Genomic DNA, 25,795 nt, shown 5'->3' on the forward strand with positions numbered 1-25,795 from the left:
AGAGATGATTACCGCTCGCAATCAGGGTACATCTTTTGTCTGAATGGAGCAGCAGTGAGCTGGAAGAGTTCAAAGCAAGGCACTGTAGCAGACTCTACGATAGAATCAGAGTATTAAGCGGCGGTAGAAGCAGCTAAGGAAGCTGTTTGGATAAAGAAGTTCCTAACAGAGCTAGGTATCGTACCAAGTGTTCTAGAAGGAATTGAGTTGATTTGTGATAATAATGGAGCTATTGCACAAGCAAAAGAACCAAGATCAAACGACAAATCCAAGCATGTAATGAGGAAGTATTACCTCACTCGCGAGATTGTAGATAGAAATGATGTCAAGATCTGCAAAGTTCACACGGATGATAATGTTGCTGATCCACTCACTAAACCTCTCCCTCAACCCAAGCATGAACGTCATGTTAGAGCTGTAAGGTTGAAGCAAGTGTTAGAATGGCTTTAAATTGTTTTTGTTTAGAGAAACTTGTTACAAGTTAAAGACATGATTTCATGTTTTATGTTTATATAGTATGAATTTTTCATCTTATTTAATTTTGGTTTAGTATTAAATAAAATGTCCAACATATTTATTGAATTTAATGGGCTTGTCAAATACGTGATTTGATGAATGAAACCCCATAAGTGAACTGGATTCATAAAATATTTAAGTTCCTAATCTGAGTTGTTAATTTGGACATAAATGACTCAATAAAAGGATTAGCATATAAGATTGATTGATGGTGTCGTTTCATGCGCTATGGAAACATGGAGATGTTTAGTCAATCATATGGATTTGTATAGTCGATACATGATCGAACAGACCTACTTAGAAGTTCTAAAACTTCGCAAATTATATTAGCGGATTCCTTAGACATGAGTGGAACACTACTCAATTCAATGATTAGTGTAACCTTGATGTTGTCAAACGTCATGCCGTAAAAGGGGACTATAAAGGCGACACTCGGGTTGTGCTAAAAGTTGAGTGGGAGTTTTGGTTGCCACAAGATTGAATATGTCCTCCTATGTTAGATAGGATGGGTGTCTTGGCCTCTTGAAGAGTAAGAATTGAAAATGCATGGTCGTGCTCAAATGGATCATAAGATGATCATTTGAGAAGGACTAATTAATATACAAATACTGAGTTCTTCATGTGAGTCGCACTCATGTTGTCTTTAGAGGTCTTGTACCTCTCCATCGAGTCTAGTTACTTGAAACGTTTTCAAAATGAGTCAATGGTAGAGCCATTCAATTATTCAAACTTTTTGAGTTCTTGGAAGCTATCATTAGACATGTGACATTATTAAATAGGTTTTAACACTCCCAATTGCAACTCCTCTATTTGGTCCACCGGATTGAATCAACACTCCACCAATGCTAGTTGGACGGGAAAAACCTTTCACCTTTCTTGGAGTTGAGAACCAATTTTAGAGAGAAAATATTGAGAGAAAACTTACGTTGTTTTTCAGATAACTGAATACTGTGTATTTTAATTATCCCTAACTAATTAATATATAATCATATTATTATTAATTAGGTTAGGGTTTTCTCTCCCCTTTCCTATTTGGCCGGTCACCCTAAGGCCCACTTTGGGCTTCGGGGTTCTTTATTGATCCAATCCTAATGTGTGACCTTGTAGGATCCGTTTAGGCGGGCTTCGGGTTTGTTACTTACTAACCCAAAGTTCTATAGAATTCTCTAGCAAGACGTATAGACGACCCAAATAAACGAATTACTATCTCCATAATACGATCCATAATTATATTAAGTAATTGCACTAAAGTCGAGGACACATTTCCTTCAATCTCCCACTTGTCCGAGACAATTATGCAATATTCAAATTCCTTAAGTCTCTTAGTGTCTAATTTGATAGTATGATCACATCTCTATGTTATCCATACCAGCGTTCAAATTATTTCTTGAAATCCGAGTTTGAATTGCTCAAAATGGAATCGAATTGCATTGTGACAACAATGGCGCCATTGCTCAATCAAAGGAGCCTAGGTCACACTTCAAATCCAAACATGTTGAGAGGAAGTATTACCTCATTCGAGATATCGTTGGCAGAGGAGATGTCAAGATGTGCAAATTTCATACGGATGAGAATGTCTCTGATCCACTTACTAAACCCTTTCCATTGCCTAAGCATGAGAAGAACACTAGTGCAATTGGATTGAGGCAAATGATGTAATTAAAAGTTGTATCTGTTTTTGGAGAAAAATAAGTTACATATGTAATACATTCATTTGCAGAATTATGTTTAATCAGAAATTTATTATTTCTCTTATTTAATTGTGGTTTCAATATTAAATAAAATGTCCAAAATAATTATGGATTGATGGGCTTGTCAGGTTAATTTATTTAAATAACCTGGTGAATGAAACCCCACATGTGAACAAAATCCACACATTATTTTAGTTCCTAGTCTAGAGTCATTAAAGTGGACATAAATGATCTCTTTGAATGGACTAGCATGTAAGATTGATTGGATAACGCTGTTTCTTGGGCTATAGGAGCGTAGTGAAGCTCGGTCAATCACATGGGTATGCATGAATGATGCATGATCGAACTATAAACCTACTTTGAAGTTCAAGCACGGAACTTCCGGATATATTAGTGGATTCCTTTGACATGAGTGGAACATTGATTTCATTCAATGATTGATGTAACTGTGTAAATTCAAACGTCTTCCCGTAACTGGAGATTATAAAGGGTGTTTCCTGGTTACCTCATGATTTGAGTGGGAGCCTTTGTTGCCACAAGATTGGATTGAGTCTACCTATTTAATTAGAAATGTGTCTTGGCCCCTTGAGGAGGGAGAATTCAGAAAATGTATAACCTAATTAATAATAATATGATTATATATTAATTAGTTAGGGATAATTAAAATACACAGTATTCAGTTTTCTAAAAAAACAACGTAAGTTTTCTCTCAATATTTTCTCTCTAAAATTGGTTCTCAACTCCAAGAAAGGTGAAAGGTTTTTCCCGTCCAACTAGCATTGGTGGAGTGTTGATTCAATCTGGTGGACCAAATAGAGGAGTTGCAATTGAGGCTTTTTATCTCCGGTAGAGAAGAAGATTGCTAAGAGGATTCACGCTTCAAAGGTTAATTCTAAACTATTATGTGATCTTTATTTGTATATGCATGAGATCCTGTTTAGGTGCGTATGAATATGATTCATGAAATTCCGCTTAGAGTACCTAAAACCCTACAGTGATCCTTTATTTGTATATGCATGAGATCCTGTTTAATTTATTTGTATATGCATGAGATCCTGTTTAGGTGCGTATGAATGTGATTCATGAAATGACATACCAATGCTTGAGTCAGTCAAGGAATGGTTGAGAAGTTGTTTTTCCATGAAAGACCTTGGAGAAGCTGAGTACATTTTGGGAATCAAAATCCATAGAGATAGGTCTCGAAGGATGCTTGGACTGAGCCAAGAGACTTATATTGATAAGGTTCTGCAAGGTTCAATATGGAAAAGTCTAAGAGAGGATTCATTCCCATGTCACATGGCATTTCGCTTAGTAAGAGTCAATACCCATCGGGGCCTGATGAGTTGAAGCGAATGAGTAGCATACCTTACGCCTCGGCTATAGGTTCTATCATGTATGCCATGATATGCACTCGACTGGATGTTGCATTTGCTATGAGCTTATGCAGAAGATTCCAAGAAAATCCGGGTGAAGCACACCACTGTAGGGTTTTAGGTACTCTAAGCGGAATTTCATGAATCTCATTCATACGCACCTAAACAGGATCTCATGCGTATACAAATAAAGGATCACATAATAGTTTAGAATTAACCTTTGATGCGTGAATTCCCAAGCTTTCTTCTACCTTCTTGCGGAGATTAGAGCCCCAGTTGTTGCTCCTCTAATATTGGTCCACAAGTGTAGATCGAACCTCCACCAATGCTAGTTGGACGGGAGAGTTTAATCTCCTCTTCTATGGAGAACTTCTAACCGGTTGTAGAGAGAGAGGAAGGGAAAAATATTATGCTGTTTCTTTTTTAGGGATGAACGTCTGTTTTATTTTTCCCCAAGCCCTTTATTATATATAATCATATTATCTAATTAGGGCAAGACTTATTCCTATCTTACTCCTTATGGCCAGTCATTCACTAAGCCCAACTTTTGGACTCGGTATTCATGTTCGACCTAACACTGTAACGTGTGACCTCATAGGATCTATTTAGTTGGCATTGGTTTAACCCAATGATCAATATTGGTCTCTAGCAAGACGTAAAGACGACCCAACTAAACGAACTTATTATCTCCATAATACGATCCATATTATATTAGTAATTGCACGAGAGTCGAGGACACATTTCCTTCAATCCCCCACTTGTCTGAGACAAGCGTGCAATCTTCAAATTCCTTAAGTCTCTTAGTGTCCAATTTGATAGTATGATTACATCTCTATGTCATCCATACTAGCGTTCAAATTATTTCTTGAAATCCGAGTTCGAATTGCTAAACAAATGATTATCTAGTAATCCATTTGAGCACGGCCATGCATTTCCAATCCTTACTCTTCAAGAGGCCAAGACACCCATCCTATCTAACATAGGAGGACCTATTCAATCTTGTGGCAACCAAAACTCCCACTTAACTTTTAGCGCAACCCAAGTGTCGCCTTTATAGTCCCCTTTTACGGCATGACGTTTGACAACATCAAGGTTACACTAATCATTGAATTGAGTAGTGTTCCACTCATGTCTAAGGAATCCACTAATATAATTTGCGAAGTTTTTTGAAACTTCTAAGTAGGTCAGTTCAATCTGTATCAACCATACAAATCCATATAATTGACTGAACATCTCTATGTTCCCATAGCCCATGAAACTGCGCTATCAATCAATCTTATATGCTAATCCTCTTCAATAAGTCGTTTATGTCCAGTTTAACGACTTGGATTAGGAACTTAAATATTCCATGAATTCAGTTCACTTATGGGGTTTCATTCATCAAATCACGCATTTGACAAACCCATTAAAATTCATAAAATATTTTGGACATTTTATTTAATACTAAACCATGATTAAATAAGTATGAAACTTTGTTTCACATTGATAAACATAGGGAGAACACAATTGATAGTTTTGCAACTGTGTCCAATACACAATCAAAGCTATCTAATATGTTCAATTTCTATTGAACCTAATATGACTTTCATATTTAGGCTTCTGAAATAGTTTAGTTAACAGATTTTGAGACATTCTCATCCATATGAACTTTGCGACCTTTTCTTTTATGATAGTTTATCTCCATATACTTAGACGTTGCCTTTTGTTCTTCTCCAAGTACTTCAGGGAACTCTTAATTCTATAATTTCCAATATCACATATCAGAATTCGATTTGAAAATTGCATACATGCATCTAATGAGTATAATGCGTAGCCTTTATGACGAATCCTTTGCCATTGCATAAGGAATGTCACTCATTCGCTAAATCTCATCAGTCTTTGCTTTGCACTGAGTCTTGATAAGCAATGTGCTATGCCACATGGGAGTGAAACCTCCTTTGGAGTTTTCATGCTTGAACGTAGAGAGAACCTCATCTATATAAGTTTCTTAATCAAGTTCAATCCTCTTTCAAGACCAATCTCAATAAATCTTGATTCCCAAGATGTACTCATTTAAACCTTCAAGGTCTTTCATACAATAACAATTCATTAGCCATTACTTGACCTATTCAAGTATGGAAACATCGTATCTTGTAAGAAGTATGTCATCTACATACAAAACCAAGAATACTACATAGCTCCCACTAAAGTATCCGAATTGACTTAATCTTTGCAACTGGAGAAAAGGTTTCATCATAGTCTATACCATGTATTTGTTTGAATCCTTTTGCAACCAGTCTTGCTTTATAGATATAGACATTTCCATTCTTGTCTGTTTTTATTTTGAACACCCACTTGCATCCAATAGGTTTAACCCCATCAGGCAAGTCGACTAGGGTCCAAATTTGTTCTCAGACATGGAGTCCATTTCAGATTTCATGGCTTCAAGCCATTTCTCAGGGTCTGGGCTCGTCAAATCTTGTTTGTAGGTAGTAGGCTCAGAATTTTCCAAAATCAATATTTCAGAGTCTTCTGTTAACAGGAAATCAACAACCTTAGGTTTCTTAATTACATCGTTATGTATTCAACCATGGGTTCACGTCACCTTTTCTCCAAAAGATAAACTTTTCAATCATCAAACTACAATAAGATTTGCATGCATCAATGGATTCATAATCTTATGATGTTAGAAGTCCATCCTTTCGGAGCTTCTGTATGCAATTCTATTCGTATTTTGATCAAATTGACATTTCTAGAAGTGATTCATACATAGAATTGGTTCATCTATATCTAACATATAGAACTCTTTAACCTATTTAGAATTTCAAAACATCCCTTGATTCAACTAACATTTGGTTCGATGCTTTGAATCTTTGACATTCAGTGGTAACTGCAATGGAATGATGTTTTGATTATAGCAAGAATATAATAACGATTATTTATGCCGATGCTAAATTATATATAGTTAAGTGAAATGTAAAGTCATACATGTAAAACAACATTTGTTTCTCACATTGTAGATTTACTTTTCCCTTATCAAGGTTTCAACTCTTTAACTCAACCTTATTCTTTAACAAGAGAGTTAATCTTGACATCACATGTCAAATAAGTAGATTTTTGCTAAATCAATTTCTATAACTACTTGATGTGGAACATTTCCATTCTTTACCTTCCAAATATACTTTATGGGGTAGTTTTCATCTCTTGGAGCCAGTCCTCAATTTAAACATTTGCTATTCATAATAGCACTTGACAATTTAGTAGCCTTGTGATTAAGAATTGACAACTTACTTGTCTTTTATTTATCCTTTGGCTTTTATTGTAGTCCCCATCCTTCTTAACCCTTTCTCATTTGAACCATCTAGAACATTTCTTTCAAGCTCAAAATGATACTATGCTCAACTACTTTAAGCATCTTACATAATTTTGCCAAAACCATTCAACACAATTCATGTCGGAGTTTAATCTTGTATTTAACACCGTATGCAATAAGTGATGAATGATGTCACTTAAATTAGTCAACATTTGACAGTATGAAAATCCAAGTCATTCACCATGTTCAATCATGTTGATCAAGGAAAAATACTAAGTTCTTCATGTGAGTCGCACTCATGTTGTCTAGAGGTCTTGTACCTCTCCATCGAGTCCAATTACTTGAAACGTTTTCAAAATGAGTCAATGGTGGAGCCATTCAATTATTCAAACTTTTTGAGTTCTTGGAAGCTATCATTAGACATGTGACATTATTAAATAGGTTTTAACACTCCTTTTAGCCTTTAAAACCCTTTTAGCAAAGCATAGATAATGGTTTACGGATACTCTTTTAGTTTTGAGAACGTTTCTCAATATTTCTTTCAATCGAGGAGATATTCATAACACGAAAATTAATCAATAAAGACATAATATTTGCAAATAATTACAAAGTTCAACTATGTTTATCGAAGTAGTTTATGATTCAAACATCCTTTGAAATCATTTTAGCTACTTTACACTATATTCATTTTGTGTCCCTTTATGAATAATGTGATTCCAAGATCCTATCCCTATGTAGCATTAAGCGGACGGAGGCCCTTCCTTAAGGTTACATTTTCAAGGTAAGTAAACTCCTTTACTAATTACAACTTCTTGTAATTTTTGGTTGGATAGATGACATCACATGTTCAACTATCCCTTTGCTTCAAAATCCAAAACGCTTTTGATGATTTTGTTGAGGGTGACCAAATTAAGTGTGCAAAATTCGCAATTTCACCTTACCTCCCAAGATTAATAATAATGCCCTGCGGAGGCATGACCCATTACTATTAATCAAGTGTTTAATAAGTACTTTATATTTGGAAAAGCGAGCCTCAATATTTGTGGGACTTAAGTTTATTATGTTGTTATAAATTAGTGAACTCTAGCGCATTTGATAACAACATTCAATAACTTTATAAACATTTTAAGAATAATAATAAAATGAATAAAATTAAATATGAGCTAGTATGGCCCCTAATCCTAAGAACTAAGCTTGATTAGGCACCTCCTTGAACTCTTCATGGATCTCCATCCATTTTCATCACGGGCCTTCTTATCTTGGGATATTCTTTGGATTAATTAAGTATTTAAATAATTAAACTAATTCATAATTAAAATAAATTACAAAAATACTTAACGATACGCAGATCGTATTTAAATTACAAAAATACATAACGATACGCAGATCGTATTTTCTAATTTAAACTTTGGGTCATACTAGTCATTTATAGCAATAATAATATATCATATATAACATACATTTGCCACAAATTAAATCGCATAGCATACTTTGCCTGAATTAAAATATCAGATATTCTTAATTAAGGCAACGTATATTTCAAAATATCACATATTTTTGCAACTAGATAATATCATATATTATTTCTAACCAACCATAAAATATCATATATTTTATTAAAGGTAAGAGATAGAATCAAATCATATTTTAGTTATGAAAGATAAATCATATTTATCTTCCATGGTTATCCTAACTAATTTAGGAGATTATATCCTAATTTCTAGCCAATCACATAATTTTAATTCAATTATTATCCAAAAATAATTATGGAATAATCACATTATTTAAATCAATCTTTATCTTTTTGGAATCTTGCTCAACAATCCTTAAAATTTTCAAAAATTAAAACAAATTTTAAGATTTGAAATTATCTTAACAAATTATATCCAAAATTAACAACTTTAATTAAGGATAATTATTAAAAACCAACTTTTGAAATTTGATATTATCCTCAAAAATAAAATCAGATTTTATTTTGAAAATATTTTAAAACAAAATAATTTTAATAAAAACATTTTTTTTTATTAAAATACTAAATGCCACGTCAGTAAAGGGAAAAACCCCAGCCAAACGCAGCAGTTCGCAGGTGCTTCGCCTACCCGCAGAAGACGGCAGCCAAGGAAACACCTGACCAGAAGAACGCCGGAAAACGCCTGACCAGAGATGGTTCCGCGCCGCTCGCCGATCTCCCGACACCGCCCTTTAATGTCTGAGGGCTGCCGTCGCAACCAGGCTGGTGCCTAGCCGCGATCGAAACACAGGCCGCAGCAGGTAGCCGTGCAACAGTTGCACTTTTCTGCTGCCGCCTATCAGCCAGTCGCCGCCCTCACTTCCCCTATTGATCGGCTACCTGGACAACCGTCATGGCCCACCTGACGGTGATCCGACCACCCAGCCACGACTGCCCCTCCCAAAAATCAATTCTTTTCTTATTTTGTTTTTCTACAAATTTAAGAATAAGAAACTTGTATTAAATTGTTTAATGCAATGTTGAATTCTAAAGCTTAGTACAAGGGTACTATAACCACAACATGTTTTGAGGAAAAATTGTTTGTTGCTCTAAATTGGTGCCTTTTTGAAAAAAAAAGGTGTCATTTCTAAAAGGCAAGTGGGAGTAATTCTCGAAAAGGTCGAGAAGAGCAACTTACCCTATGCTAAAAGACCCTTTTTCATAAGGCAAGTGGGAGTATAAGTCTCGAAGGTGTTCAAGATAAGGCAAGTGGGAGTATAAGTCTCGAAGGTGTTCGAGAGAACCAACAAATGAGCATGGTTCACACCATGTCAAAAACAACAACACGTGGTCTCATTAATGTAATGGGATACGTAACCGTGTGTCAAGGGCCACATTCCATGTATACCCTTCTTATGTTGTTCTTCATTGAAAATAAGTTTTCACTTGTTGCGCATAAACCCACTAAGTCTAGTAAATCTAAGCTAGAGAAATAAGTTTGATGGTTAAGAAATTCTAAAATATTGATTTTTGAATGTAAGATTTGACGAGTCACAAATTTAGCTTAGTACAATGAAAATCTGAAATAGTTTCCATGTCTGAAAAATTGAGTGTGAGACACTTGGTTGATTTGCATGAATTGGGAGAGAACCATTGAATGCAAAGAGTAGACAAGGAAGGAAAAATGTTTTCCAAGCATTGATTAGTCACTAAAGGATTTAACGAATTCATAGTATTGACTATGGTGAAATCTTTCGTTGCTAATATTGCTTATATCTATTCAGACTCTTCTAGTGATTTCAACTCTATGTGATATGGTTGATGAAGTTCAAAACACTTTCCTGAAATTGTTCATGAAAGGGAATGTGTTTGTGATACACACATTAACGTTTTGAAGAACCAGGAAGTCCTAGAAATGCATGTAAGTTTCATAAGTCCATTAGTGGATTGAAATAAGCATCAAGGAGCAAAATCTTCGATTTACTAAGTTAATCAAATTGGTTGATAGTCTTATAAATGAAGAAGCTTGTACATACAAGAAGTTTAGTGGGAGCTATGTAGTCTTCTTGGTTTTGTATGTAGATGACATACTTCTTACAAGATACGATGTTTCCATACTTGAATAGGTCAAGTAATGGCTAATGAATTGTTATTGTATGAAAGACCTTGAAGGTTTAAATGAGTACATCTTGGGAATCAAGATTTATTGAGATTGGTCTTGAAAGAGGATTGAACTTGATTAAGAAACTTATATAGATGAGGTTCTCTCTACGTTCAAGCATGAAAACTCCAAAGGAGGTTTCACTCCCATGTGGCATAGCACATTGCTTATCAAGACTCAGTGCAAAGCAAAGACTGATGAGATTTAGCGAATGAGTGGCATTCCTTATGCAATTGCAAAGGATTCGTCATAAAGGCTACACATTATACTCATTAGATGCATGTATGCAATTTTCAAATCGAATTCTGATATGTGATATTGGAAATTATAGAATTAAGAGTTCCCTGAAGTACTTGGAGAAGAACAAAAGGCAACGTCTAAGTATATGGAGATAAACTATCATAAAAGAAAAGGTCGCAAAGTTCATATGGATGAGAATGTCTCAAAATCTGTTAACTAAACTATTTTAGAAGCCTAAATATGAAAGTCATATTAGGTTCAATAGAAATTGAACATATTAGATAGCTTTGATTGTGTATTGGACACAGTTGCAAAACTATCAATTGTGTTCTCCCTATGTTTATCATGTGAAACAAAGTTTCATACTTATTTAATCATGGTTTAGTATTAAATAAAATGTCCAAAATATTTTATGAATTTTAATGGGTTTGTCAAATGCGTGATTTGATGAATGAAACCCCATAAGTGAACTGAATTCATGGAATATTTAAGTTCCTAATCTAAGTCGTTAAACTGGACATAAACGACTTATTGAAGAGGATTAGCATATAAGATTGATTGATAGCGCAGTTTCATGGGCTATGGGAACATAGAGATGTTCAGTCAATTATATGGATTTGTATGGTTGATACAGATTGAACTGACCTACTTAGAAGTTTCAAAAAACTTCGCAAATTATATTAGTGGATTCCTTAGACATGAGTGGAACACTACTCAATTCAATGATTAGTGTAACCTTGATGTTGTCAAACGTCATGCCGTAAAAGGGGACTATAAAGGCGACACTTGGGTTGCGCTAAAAGTTAAGTGGGAGTTTTGGTTGCCACAAGATTGAATAGGTCCTCCTATGTTAGATAGGATGGGTGTCTTGGCCTCTTGAAGAGTAAGGATTGGAAATGCATGGTCGTGCTCAAATGGATTACTAGATAATCATTTGTTTAGCAATTCGAACTCGGATTTCAAGAAATAATTTGAACGCTAGTATGGATGACATAGAGATGTAATCATAGTATCAAATTAGACACTAAGAGACTTAAGGAATTTGAAGATTGCACGCTTGTCTCAGACAAGTGGGGGATTGAAGGAAATGTGTCCTCGACTCTCGTGCAATTACTAATATAATATGGATCGTATTATGGAGATAATAAGTTCGTTTAGTTGGGTCGTCTTTACTTCTTGCTAGAGACCAATATTGATCATTGGGTTAAACCAATGCCAACTAAATGGATCTTATGAGGTCACACGTTACAGTGTTAGGTCGAACATGAATACCGAGTCCAAAAGTTGGGCTTAGTGAATGACTGGCCATAAGGAGTAAGATAGGAATAAGTCTTGCCCTAATTAGATAATATGATTATATATAATAAAGGGCTTGGGGAAAAATAAAACAGACGTTCATCCCTCAAAAAGAAACAACGTAATATTTTTCCCTTCCCCTCTCTCTACAACTGGTTAGAAGTTCTCCATAGAAGAGGAGATTAAAATCTCCCGTCCAACTAGCATTGGTGGAGGTTCGATCTACACTTGTGGACCAATATTAGAGGAGCAACAACTGGGGCTCTAATCTCCGCAAGAAGGTAGAAGAAAGCTTGGGAATTCACGCATCAAAGGTTAATTCTAAACTATTATGTGATCCTTTATTTGTATATGCATGAGATCCTGTTTAGATGCGTATGAATGAGATTCATGAAATTCCTCTTAGAGTACCTAAAACCCTACACTTACTAGTTCTATAATACATTATTGCGTACTTGCGAATATCTTAATCTAGTCATCACGACTACCAAAAATCTTCTTTGTCAATGGATCAAAGTCTTTATTTATTTAAAATTTTGTGGTGGATGCTTTTATTTATTATTTTTATTTGTTCAAAGCCACCATTATTATAAAGTTTAATATGAAGAAATTTATATTCACCTCTACGCGACATCATATATCTAGAGATTCTTTATACTTTGTATGTTCTAGATCAAACAGGGTGAAATTAAAGGTGTCGTTTGGTTCTCATGAATTGTAAATAAATGTGAATTAAATTATATTCCTATAATCAATTCATGTAAATTTTCAAAAAAAATTTGATTAACAATGAGGGAAGTTACTTTTCATTGAAACTTTTACTTGGGAGAATTAGGTAAGTAAATTCCTATATTTTGTGGGAACCCAAAATTCATATAAAGTTCCAATTTCCCTTACTAAACTTTTGTCAACAAAACAATACAAAAAACTTGCAATTCATAGGAAGTCTCACTTCCCTTTTTTTTTTTTTACTCTCAACCAAACTATTGAAGAATAAAACCTTTCAAGTGTCACCACATGTAAGTGTCCCATATTGGTTGAAGAAGAGAGAGTCTCACTTTATAGCCATATGGTTTTGAGGTGGAACCTCCTTGGTCGTATAAAGTGGATAGTTGGGACGGGTGTGGCCCAGACTCGTTTATCACAAACAAGCCCTAAACCCTTAAGGTTTGAACCGACTAATGTTGAAGAATCAATGGATGAGTTGTGGTTGAGGTGAAATGTTACTCGAACCTAGAGCTAGTTGGTTCTCCCGAAAATGCATTAAGGCTCATCAGTTGATTGGATATCTTGGGGTAAAGCACTATATTGGTGTGGGTCAAGAGAGCGTCACCAAATCGACGCCCTGAAAGGTGGTAATGGAGATCGAAAGGGAGTTCATTAATGGAGGTTGAAGAAACTGATGTGAAGAAGTAAAGGGGAAATGAAAGGGATAAACTTCATTAACGGATTACAAGATATTGTTGGATTCGTTAAGTTATGGTGAAATACTGAAATCCAATTTATTAAAATTATTTTGTGTTAAAATGAAAGGTTTTTTTTAAAAAAATTGTTTAATCTATGACATTAATTTTTTTTATATGTCCTATATTTATAATATATTCTTGGTCCGTCGGCTTAACCATAAATTTTTTAGTTTAGTTGGTCGTTTAATATAATGTGGACAAGAAGGTTACAGATTTGAATCTCATCCACCATCCTTTCAAGTAAAATATTTTACAATGGTTTCAAACCTAAAGACTTTCATGTGAAAGGACGTGATAAAATACATTTTTATTGCAAGAGATTATGACAAGTATTGCAAGATATTGTTGATGATATTTGAGGATGTAGGAGTCTCTCTATCTCCCACCCAAGGGTTCGATTCCTCAATCCCCTATTCCCGTGATAGGGTGGTTGGCCCTACCCATATCAGATCATTAGATAGTAGATACGTTGTGACTTGTGAGCGAGGTTTTGATCAGATCAAGTCAGAATTAAATTAATAACGTTATTAGGTTAGATCCCGTGTCATGCACAATGATCTATTGTTATAAACTAAATTAGCCTCGTGCGATGCACGACATAAAAAATTTCTTTGAATAAATATATTTTATATATGTACCTCATATGAGAAAAAAAAATATAGAAACATAACCATTAATTGCAATGGTATTTAGATATAAATAATTTTGAAGATAGTAAAAATTTAACCAAATTATACAATACAGAGTACTCTTAAACCGAGAGTAATTATATTTGGAATCTGGATAGTTATATATATATATATATATATATATATATATATATATATATATAAATCCATAATAATGTAAAAAAAAAAAAACAGAAATAACAAATTATAATAATTGTATTTAAAAAAAATATACTTCGTATATATAATTTAATAATTTAAGGTAAAAAAATAAAAAGGTTTAAAAAATAAGTAAAAATAAAAATAAAAATATGGTGTCAGCAATTGATTTAGGCGGGAAATTTTTTTTACCGCAATTTGATGTCTGTACAATTTAAATAGGGGATGATGTCAGTGGCTGTTACTTTATTTATATTTATAGATTTATTATAGATTATTATACAGACTACTTATACCAATTGAATTAGGTTGAGTCAGCTTAATTTTTCATATCTTTAGGCACAACATGTTTTTTTAGCAATCCAATAGGCCAAATTGATTATCCCATTAATCTGTCATCATGCACTGGCCCCAAGTTGTGATTACCAAAAAGATTCCGGAAAGTCAACAGAACTCAAATTCACGTCGGTAAACCAATTGATTATGTTATTAATGGTAATGATAAACCCATACTAACAATCCCAGCTTATCCCTTAGCTAGCCGAGTATAATTATACAATACTCCGTTTTTGTATTCAAAAACTCTAATCAACACAGATATATGTCTTCATTTTATTACACTTATCTAACCTAAGCAGTGGCGGATCCAGGAATTCTAAATAGGGGTAGCATAGAATAATAAGGGGAAAAAATTAGAAAAAAGTTCTATATTATATATTAGTATTATTGTTTAATAATTAGCCTTTAAATCATTTTGGTAGATAGAGAATATCCATAGAATATTCTCATCTTAGGTTTAGGATATATTTTGTATAAGATTATCTTTGATATCTGTACATATCTTATGTTACCTAATATGATTAGGTTTCTCATTGTAACCCTATAAATATTGATCAATGGAAATCACTCTAATCAAGGAGTTTTACATTATCTGACATGGTATCACAACTTAGGTTAGATCTTGGGATCATATACAAAATATATCCTAAACCTAGGATAAGAATATTCTATGGATATTCTCTATCAGATTCTATTACTTTATAATTTTTATAAATGAGAGTCCTTCAAAAACGAAAACTTATGTACAAATATAAGTAAAAGTAATCAATAATAAAAAAAAATTAAATAAGTAAGAAAATAAAATTAAGATAAGAGACTTGTTTTATGTATAACTGGTCTCTTTTCTTTTAACATGGAAAGTATGATCAATAAAAAGCAGAATCTAAGAGACCTGTTTATATATAACAGATCTCTTTTGTTTTAGTATGTAAAACAGGCGGGTTTGTTGCTACTTTTTATAGCAGCCTCAAAGAGACCAGTTATTTAAGATAACATGTCTCTTTGAACTCTTTTTTTTCCCCAAAATTTTTAGGGGTAGCATGTGCTAACCCTTGTGCCTTAGTGGATCCGCCACTGAACCTAATAAGTGACATGTGCACATGTCTTTTTACATTATTAATTTTTTTTGTTACACTATTTTTCTTTAATTTTTTCATTAAACTTATACTTCATCCATGCATGGTTCACCTTAATCGGCCCTCTTCAATTCAACCTTGTCCTTTTGTCTCTTTAATTTTAGCTCTTCCGCCTTCTTTATTTAATCCTCATATTCAATTAAAGTTCCAAAAATTTAATTAATTTAAACATGTTTCCGACTACACGTTATAATCATAATGACTTATTGATATTTCCTCATCATTTATCTTCCAATGCAATTTTCTATGAATAACTCATGCATTGCATGAGCCAAAAGGCTAGTTATCAATAAATAATAGAATCATTTTGTCTCAATTTTATTTTATTTTTGGACGGGAAAAAGAATAATATTATTAATGAATAGTCATATGACATCCACATGGCTATATGTGTCACAGTCTGTGATATCAGATTCTGCACATGGTCGTGTGGTGATAGATGCGGCTCGTCGCAGACATGCAAAGTATCAAGCTAAGTGTGAAACAATTGGGTGGTATGGTTTATTTTCCTTTCTTCTTTTCTTCATTGAGAGAATTAGAGGTAGTTAACGTTGCTTTGCTTAAGCGGGTATAGAAGTTCTCTCAGGATCACAATATCAGGGCTAGAACATCGGCCCACATATTTGTTATGATTGGTTTTGCTATAGCTAAATGAGTGAGAGCCCAAATTATTTCACGGCTGTTTTTTTTTATTATTTTTTTTTATTAAAGACTTCACGACTACCCATTAATTTTATGTAAAACCTTTTGAGTTTTTATAATAATAATAATAATAAGGAAAAATACACTTTAATAATCTCAACTATAGCACGATTTACTTTTAATAATCCCGACTATGTGTTAGTTTGCCTCTAATAGTTCCATCCAGTCAACACCAAGTCAACGACCTGTTATAACAAGTTACCGTTTGGTCCAATATTAAAAAAAAAAAGGATAACCCCTCCCCCCTTGCTAGGGGCAACCCCACTACCCCCGTCGGCGAATAGAGGACCTACCCGGTGCCGACGATACCCTCCTAAGACAGAGCCCGACCACCAGACCCCTTCCCCTCCCCTAAATCACCTTCCCTTATCCCAACAACACCACCAACGAAGGAACAACAACTACAACAACACCAACACTAAACCACACCAATTACCACCAATTGTGTAGCCTAATAACAAAATTGTATATTAACAGTTTATCAAAGGTTGGGTGTTCTGATACGATTATTTTCAATCTAGTTTAGACTTAATAAGTTCAGTTTAGTTCAGATCCTAATTTCTTTTTCTTTGTAATCAAAACAAGCCTGAAAGTATCAATAGTTCATTACTTTAATTATCCTTTTCCTACAAAACAAACTCACAAACCTCTCTGCTCTTCCTCCATCAATGGCGTCCTCCCTTTTACTATCACTCCCTTTTCTCTCTCCTCATCCTCGAAACCCTAAACCCCCAATTCCCATTTCCAAACCCTTAATTTCTCTCTCCTCTCCCTCAATTCCCCGCAAATTCAGTATCCCAATCCACGTCACCCCAAATCCTCTGCAATTCCGACATCGGAGTCGAAGATTACTTGTCGGGAATTCCATCGGAGAATCCGATGAAGATTCCGATGATATTCTTGTCGGAGAAGATGCCGCTGTTTTCGAGCTGAGCGACCAGAAGCTAACTTCTTGGGTTTACTTCACTGTGATTTTGGGTGTTGTGTTGTTCGCCCTTAATTATCTTTGGATTGATAATTCTACTGGATTTGGCAAGTATCTCATTGATGCTCTTGAGAGTGTCTTCCAAAGCCCTGAGGTGAAAATTTCTTGTCTTTCAACTTATATTAATATCATATCAAGTATTATATATGTCGAATTATTCATTTTAATGTATGATTATGTGATATACTGATATTCATCTTAATGTATAGTTTATTTTAATTATGTAATTGATGAAATTTGATTAATATTGTTGATACTATGTTAGCTAAAAACCAATTAGGAAATATAGGGGAGTTATGCTGAAATGAGGTGAAGTTTTGACAAAATCAATCACGTTATACTGATAAGAGTGTGGTACTGAATGTGTATTTCGCTCTTTGTTACTCGGACTCTTCAGTTTCAGTATTGGAAACGAATCCGGTGCTCTCAATGAATATGTATCAATGATTGTTATTTGTAACAAGTCCGCCAATGTTCGAAGAGTTGGAGTGAAGTTGATGTTGCCTAGGTAATAAAAATTAGGGGAAGTATACGAAGCGTAAGATATAGGAGCATACCTGCAGAACGAACCTTATAGATTTGGGGATTTAAACTGATATTGGTAAAGAGGGGTCCTAGGTAAGCAGTAATGTAGCTCGGCGGTAATATGAAGTTAATATCATAGTGATCGTAAGTCTTTGAGGTATATATTGTGAAAGTTTATTTTCCTGAGAAGGCTGGAGGCAGCATGCCTTTTCGTGTTAATGAGTGTCGTACTTGTGTACCTTGCATTCTAGCTCAATTATAAGTTTATCAAAATTTCAGAACTCTATGACTAATGTAAATGTAGCATGAACTGCTCCACATAGGGAAATCTTCAACAACAGGAAATGTGTTTTCAGTATGATGTATTTAGGGTGTTTGGTCCTGTGATTATACTTGTATATATTTAGTATTTGTTTTATTTGTTTGATATATGTTTATGTTCATGGCACCTTCAAGTCTTCAACCCTTCATTTTGAACATCAAAAGGCCTAATCTTTCAATAATCTTGTACAGGTTGTGCTGCTGAGCCTAATAGTCATATTTGCTTCTGTTCATAGTGGATTGGCTAGTTTTAGGAATGTGGGTGAGAAAATTATAGGGGAACGTGCCTTCCGTGTCCTATTTGCTGGAGTATCGCTTCCATTAGCTGTTAGCACTGTGGTGAGATTTGCCTTTCTATCTTTCTAAAGTGATTTTATTTTCAATTTTATTTTGTCTTTTGCATGTTTCTGTTCTGATGACTCATTTGTGGCGGAAAAAGCTATAGTAATTCTCGCCATCTTAATCTATAATGACATCTTAATTGAATCTCTTTATTAGGTTTATTTCATAAACCACAGATATGACGGGATACAATTATGGCAGCTCCAAAGTGTTCCTGGAGTACATCAGCTTGTGTGGTTATCTTCTTTCATCTCCTTCCTTTTTCTCTATCCTTCAACCTTCAATTTGTTGGAAGTAGCAGCAGTTGACAAGCCCAAATTGCACCTTTGGGAAACAGGAATCATGAGAATTACTCGCCATCCACAGGTGAATATCATCTTTCTCTGATGCTGATGAAGATTATTGTTATTGTTTTTGAAATAACTGTTTGTAATAATGTACTGAATGAAGATGGACTTTCTAAACACTTCTCTCTTTAGAGATGCTACTTTCTAGAATTTAGAGCTTCCTAATGGGATAAAATATCAGGCTATGGTCTATTATTTTTACTGCATGTCTGTTTTTATCATCATGCCATTAAGATGGTGCTCAGGAAAATTGACAAGAGTTCCTGAAATTTTGGAACCATATCATCTCTATTTCATTGTATACATGTCAAAATAAATATATTTATTACCAAACTTTGTTTTCAACCTGGTCATATATGAAGGGGTGCATGCCATGGCAGGAGAAGGTACATCAATAGGTGCCATCCCTCTGTGGATGCTTTAAAAACTCCTCTTTATATGTTTACTACCCTCTTCTCGTATAAATCTAAATTTAAACCAATCATGCAAGTCTTAAACTTTCTCTTTTCATTTACTAATATCGACATCTTGTGCCCCTTTTCATCTGAATATATTGGTTGCTTATGAGCTTGAAAGGGACTGACTAGTCTGTTTTATATGTAGATGGTTGGACAGGCAATCTGGTGTCTGGCTCACACTGTTTGGATTGGGAACTCTGTGGCAGTTGCTGCCTCCATTGGCTTGATTGGACATCATTTATTTGGCGTTTGGAATGGGGATAGAAGGTTATCTTTACGTTACGGGGATGCTTTTGAGATTGTGAAGAAACAAACAAGTGTAATTCCATTTGCTGCTATAATTGATGGACGTCAAAGGCTGCCAAAAGATTACTACAAAGAATTTATTCGGTTGCCATATATAGCAGTGACTGTTGTCACCCTGGGTGCTTATTTTGCTCACCCACTTATGCAGTCAGCCAGTTTTCGACTTCACTGGTAGGAATTACTGGGTAATTTTCAATGAACAGGTGAGTAGGTGGCAATACTTGGTGTGATCATTGACCAGACAAGCATGTTAAGAGAGAGAGAGACACCATCTTTCTTGGGCTCAAACAGAGTATTGCAGGATGTTTCTTTGGGTAAATTGCTTGCTTGCACTAAAGAGAAATGTCGAAGACTTGTCTGAGGAGAACTGGATATGATATTTCACAATTTTTGAAAGGATGATGCAGCAACTGTTTGCCTTCCATTGCAGCTTAAGGTGGTGCGTCCCTGATTCCCGTTAATTTTCAATTGCCACAGAGAAAAATTGTGCATCGTTAACATTGTATTTAATTGGATCTTGATTTGTAATTTCTAGATAAAATAGTTGCAATTTTCACTAAAAAAGAAAGTTGTGATTTCAGTATATGATCCTAGTTTGTATAATTAATAGCCGAGGAAAGAAATAATAAAAAAAAAAAAAATCATTAATTTTGGTGTTTGAAGTCTCTTCTTCTATGTGTTTCGAAAAATTGACATGTGGTCTAATATTTTCTATATAGTAGCTGTTTCTTCTTATACTGGGAACTGTAGAACAAATGCAATTAGCTTGTTGATGGTTATCTGGGAAAGTTGGGACAGCGTGGTTGCAGAGTTTATCACTCTACTGTTGAATATTTATCACCCTGCCGTCTTTGTGTATCTGTGAGACCAGATCAGCTAGCCATGTTGCCCATATATACACAGTGCAGGGCTAGGTTGCAGAGTTTTTTCTTTTTTTCTTGATGTTTTCTGCCATATTTGTTCCGATCAGGTTGATTGGTTAAACCACAGTATACAATTATTTTGAGCAAGGCACTTTAACGTCAGTTAAGGGCTACTCAAGATTAATTCACAAAAAAATAAATTAAAGGTTACATAAGGGCCAATAAGTTCTATTTTAGAGACCTGTAAAGAAAAAAAAAAAGGTTCTATTTTAGGGAAAATTTTTCATATATGGCTTTCCTGTGAATTTAACACTACAATTTAATTGTTGCTTATTTTGTGGTAGAAGCTTGATAAGATACCTGCCTGATAAATGTATTCTATCATTGTTATGATAAAATTGAAAATTTCAGTGAATTGCATCTCTATGTTCAACAGTCACAAGGCTCTCCTAGCAGTAAGCGGCTCTATTATTCCACTTTATATTCAGAAGTCACAAGGCCTCCTAGCTGTAAGACTGTAAGTATCTCTTCTATTTCAACAAGTATTACTATTAAACATAGGTATTCTGTAATCTGTATAGAATGTAGTAAATGATACAAGTGTTACAACTATCTTCAACACCCTCTGTTCTTGTCATCTGAGATGTTTAGAGGCATGTATGAGATTCCCAAAATAGAATATGAGAGCATCCTCAACTTGAAGGAGTAGCTGTTGTGATTTTTTTGATGAGTGACTTTGAAGATGACATAGTTCCAGTTAAACTAATAACGAACCCAATCATGATGATAATCACATTGAAGAGCAAGTGAGGTTTGGAAATTTCAGCTAGATAAATTTTGGAATAGAAGATGCATGGTATTATGATAGATATACTGACACTGATAAGAGAGCCAGTTAGATTGAGAACATATTGGAAGTATGGCACAGAAAGAGCGAGGGCTAGTATAGCTATAAGAAGGATTGAGCCTATACTACCCCTTATAATTTTCCTTGTCCTTGAACTTGTGAAAGAAGGAAGATTGTGCTCAAGTTGGATTGCAAGTGGGGCAAACTTCAGTGCATATTTGGTCATAGGTGTTAACACTGTTGCCCACAAGGCAATTTTTGTGGCAATGCTATCTTGTGGCATGCTGAGGGTGATTTGAGAGTTTATGTTGGGGCCAAACATTTTTGCTCCCATGAAAGCCAAGGATGTGTAAAGCGCCGTGATTGTAGTGAAGCTCAATACAGTAACCTGAAAAAGAACCAGAGTGCAGGAAAGATCAGTTTGCCAAAAAGATTAAAAAATAGCTACCTTTCAACTTTCTTCTTTTATTCAATTATTAAAATTACTTGTTACACAGAGGGTGCTGGGAGAGGGGTGGGGGGGGGGGGGGGGGGGGGGGGGGGGGGGGGGGTGGGGAGGAGACCAAACACAGGCCAGCCTATCTTAGACTCCCACACAGGATAGATTGTGCACAACAATTATGAATGGACCTCTTGGCGTCCTTGACTTTTATGCTGACACTTAGCCCTTGTTCACTTCTTCTAATGTTTACTTAATTACATGTATCAATAAACTGATTTTTTCAAAAATATTATATTTCAAAGATGAAAAGAACATGGCCTAAGGAGGTAAACCCAACCGAAAATATGCAAACCTCTGTATGCTCATGTTGGCACTGTGGTAGAAGCTATTGGGTAGGTATAATAGTTAATTTCTGGTCATACTGCAGCCATCTTATTGTACTTTCAATGGAAATGACTGGAAGTTACCTTTGGATACTTGGAGGGATCTTTCATGGATGTGTATATGTTGGGAAAAAACAGTATGTCCTGCATAACTATAGGCATAAAGTCCAGTTACATGAGGAATTTTGTTTAGGTGCAGCACTGGTATGTTATGGTTTGCATTCACCACCCCAAACATTGCTGTACCTGTCACTGTCAGAAAAATGAGCATTGACATGATAATTCCACCTGCTGATAGAAAAGCTATAGAAGTAAAGTCTCCGAGCCATAGGCTAGGAAGTGCCACCAAAATTGCTGCTGTCGTTAGTAGCGTTGATTTTTCGATCAAGGGTACCTTGATAGGAATTCCTTTAATGACCATGTTTAAGTTATCATGAAGTGAAATTGTGTAGGATACAAGGCCCATGAAAATATCCTTGTAGATAAGTATTGTAGCTATGATTTTTCCTTTTGTCCCGAATGCTTGCCATCCAATGTCATTATAGCTTCTTAACTCGGGATTTTTGTGGAGGCATTTACCAAGTAGGCAAGCACTATAGGCACATATCATTCCGAGTCCTACAAGTAAGAATGCAGAAACCCACCCTCCGTTTTCCAGGCCGTATGATGTAGATAACTGCCCTAGACCTGCAAAAATGTTGATACAAGGGAAATAAGTCATTCTTGAATGAGTAACTGTTTGTGCTTTGATAATTTGTAGTTTAATTTACAGAAGTTACATTAGAAATTTTCAGGATTGATAATCTTTTCTGTTGTTTGGTGACAAACACGTTCTGGAAAGTTTGAATTTCAGGGAGAAATCGCTTACCAATATACCAAGTTCCTCTTAGGTGATTGGAACTCCCCTCAGGAAGTAAGGTAGTTCTACACAACCTTAAGTGCAACCAAACAATTTTGACTATTTCATGGAAAATCAAACTTTCTATGTTTAGGCTTTGTTTGGTAAAGAGCTTGTTGGAGAGCTTTGAGCTTATTGAGGCCTATTAGAGATTTGACCATTCTGATTAAGTTTATTTGGGGGTTTGGAAACAACTTTGAAAGAGGGTTTTTTGAAATAGCTCAATATTAAGCTTTTTGGCTGTTGAATACATGGAAATAACTATTAATTAACCAACTAAGAGCTATTTACCAAACACTTTTTGAGAGTTAGCTAATTAGAACCAGCTAATACAACTAGTTAGTCAAAACAGCTGATACAACTAGTTAGTCAAACCAATACAACCAAGTATATTAATCAGCTACCAGCTAATTGCCAAACAGGGAGTCAAACAACTACTTAGATTACGCAATTAATTCCCAATTAAAAAATTGGAAAAAGGAGGTGGCTAATGATTTTACAGCTTTTTACCTATAACCATCCCAGTCATATTGATGACAGAGTGAGTGAAAGAGCTACTGGGCTTGGCTGGTTGCTTTATGTCTATACATTCTTTATTTTCTGTTTTGGACTTCCTCTCTATGTGCTCACATTCGCTCAATTTATTATTTTCCTCAAAACACAACCCACAACTCTCATATTCTATGCTAAATGTATCATTAGGCCCCATCTTGTTTACTTGACTTCTTTGTAGCTTACTATATGACAGATCTGACTCAGGTTCTATGCTTAATGTATCATCAGACCCCATCTTGTTTACTACTTGACTCTTTTAGCTTATTGTTCAACTCAGGGGAAGCTTGTTTCTGTGTAGGTTTCTGGCTATTGCCTGAAGTGATAATATGTGATAAATGGGACTTATATGACCTAGGAATTTTAGTTTTGTGAGATTATAAGAGGAAAGAGGTAGAGGCCTATATATAGCTGAACAGGTTTGTATTTCAGGAACACGTGGTCCAGAAATAAATTTAAGTTTCTGAGTGTGCTGTGTGCCTTGGATAAGGTGAGAACGAAAACGACGGTTGTCTGGATAGTGTTCTTTTCCTCGTTTGTAAATATTACACCATGAATATGAATAATAAGATCTATGATGTACAAGACAGCTGGTTTTGGGTCCAATGAGTCCCCCAGACTTATAATTGAGAATCTGAAAAATAAGTGGTGTGAACAGATGTACAATGCGTTTGACCCCTACTAGCTGAGCTGATTATACTGGAAAATAAGTGGTGAGAACAGTTGCACCAAAGTTTCTGATACAGCAATACTGTGGTTAACTAACCTTGTTTGAAGCACTTGAAGTTACGTTACAAAGTTTGATTGTTATGATGAAGCGGACCTCAATTGCTCTAAAATTCGGTTAATATGTTTTCTTTCTGATGCATTGTTTGGTTAATTATGTCAATGTTAGTTATTCATTGGTGCAGGATGACAGTGATGTTGTCTGATCTGATAATGACTTGATTGGTATGAGAATACTACCACGTTGGGAAGTTGTCAAAATGGAATAATGGATCTGCATTCAGCAAATTAGAGTCTGGCCAACTTGGTTAATAAAATTGTGTACAAGGGAGGAATACAAATGAGGGAAAAACTTTTTTGCACATGAGTTCGCCCTTTCAGTTTATGCATAACATAACACAATATACAGGTTTTTTTTTCAGGTTTCCTGGCTGATTGATTTTCTTTGAAGAATCCGGTCAGGAACTGGCGCTAAATGAATCACGTCACGGCTCCTATTCTGTCCGCGCACATCATTGTACCGACTTGATCCTGAAAATTAGTTGCTGATAGAGAATGTATGGTCTTAAACTCTAGCTAGTTTGTGTTAAGATAAGGTTATCACATGGTTTCCTGATTGAGAAATGCTCTAAATGAATATCTTTCAGAAAGTGTGCTGTGTAATAATCTTAATATAGAGCAATATGAAAATATCTGAATTCTGGAACAAGCTAATTGAGTATGACTGGTAAGTGCCTAAGTGGTATGTGAACTTGGGAAGTACCTTGTTTTAGTCTATTTGTGTTGAATGGGATTCAAAATTTTTCATATGTAGCATTTCCGAGGTACTGGTTAATAAGACAGTAGCTCTTTTTTTTTTTTTTTTTTTTTTTTTTTTTTAACAAATTGGCTTATGCTAAAACATTTCCAATGTGTAATGTATTGTAATTAATCTTGCCACATTAATTTTTTAATCTACGTTGTATAATCCTATTTCTAGCTACAAAATATTCCAATGGATTCTTACAGGGCCTAAAACATGTTGTATAATCCTATTTCTAGCTACAAAATATTCCAATGGATTCTTACAGGGCCTAAAACATATTTTACGGTACATATCCATCACCAATGGATTCTTGATAGATTGAAGCTTGCCTTTTCACACTTACAAATGTAAATTCTTAATAGATTGGAGCTTGCCTTTTCTTTTCTTTGATCAATCTTTTAGCTTGTTCAATCATTATATTATTATATTTTTTCCCTATCACAGAAATGGGGGGATGAGGATTGAACCCCAACCACTTGAGGATCCCTCCGTCTTCCAAATAATAC

The 25,795-nt window shown here is 34.9% G+C and overlaps 1 protein-coding gene and 1 pseudogene across 4 annotated transcripts; one reads left to right on the forward strand and one right to left on the reverse strand.

The window, feature by feature from the left end:
* The first annotated feature begins 17,082 nt into the window (after positions 1–17,082).
* Positions 17,083–25,507, forward strand: LOC110714736 (15-cis-zeta-carotene isomerase, chloroplastic-like). 4 transcript variants are annotated; one of them, XR_002510150.1, is made up of 6 exons: positions 17,083–17,568; positions 18,513–18,659; positions 18,819–19,028; positions 19,613–20,212; positions 21,048–21,153; positions 24,670–25,507. XR_002510150.1 is itself a non-coding variant. In XM_021893276.1 (4 exons), exons 1-4 carry the CDS (start codon positions 17,158–17,160, stop codon positions 19,946–19,948), a joined length of 1,104 nt encoding a protein of 367 aa, XP_021748968.1. In that variant the 5' UTR covers positions 17,083–17,157; the 3' UTR covers positions 19,949–20,435. The 4 variants fall into 4 exon arrangements, 1 of the variants encoding a protein (XP_021748968.1); XR_002510149.1 differs by having other exon boundaries at positions 21,073–21,153; XR_002510151.1 differs by having other exon boundaries at positions 21,073–21,153; positions 24,894–25,501.
* LOC110714737 lies at positions 21,074–24,673 on the reverse strand (annotated as a pseudogene).
* Positions 25,508–25,795: the final 288 nt, after the last annotated feature.

This window comes from Chenopodium quinoa, unplaced genomic scaffold (genome assembly GCF_001683475.1).
Source record: "Chenopodium quinoa cultivar QQ74 unplaced genomic scaffold, ASM168347v1, whole genome shotgun sequence".
Lineage (NCBI taxonomy): Eukaryota > Viridiplantae > Streptophyta > Magnoliopsida > Caryophyllales > Amaranthaceae > Chenopodium > Chenopodium quinoa.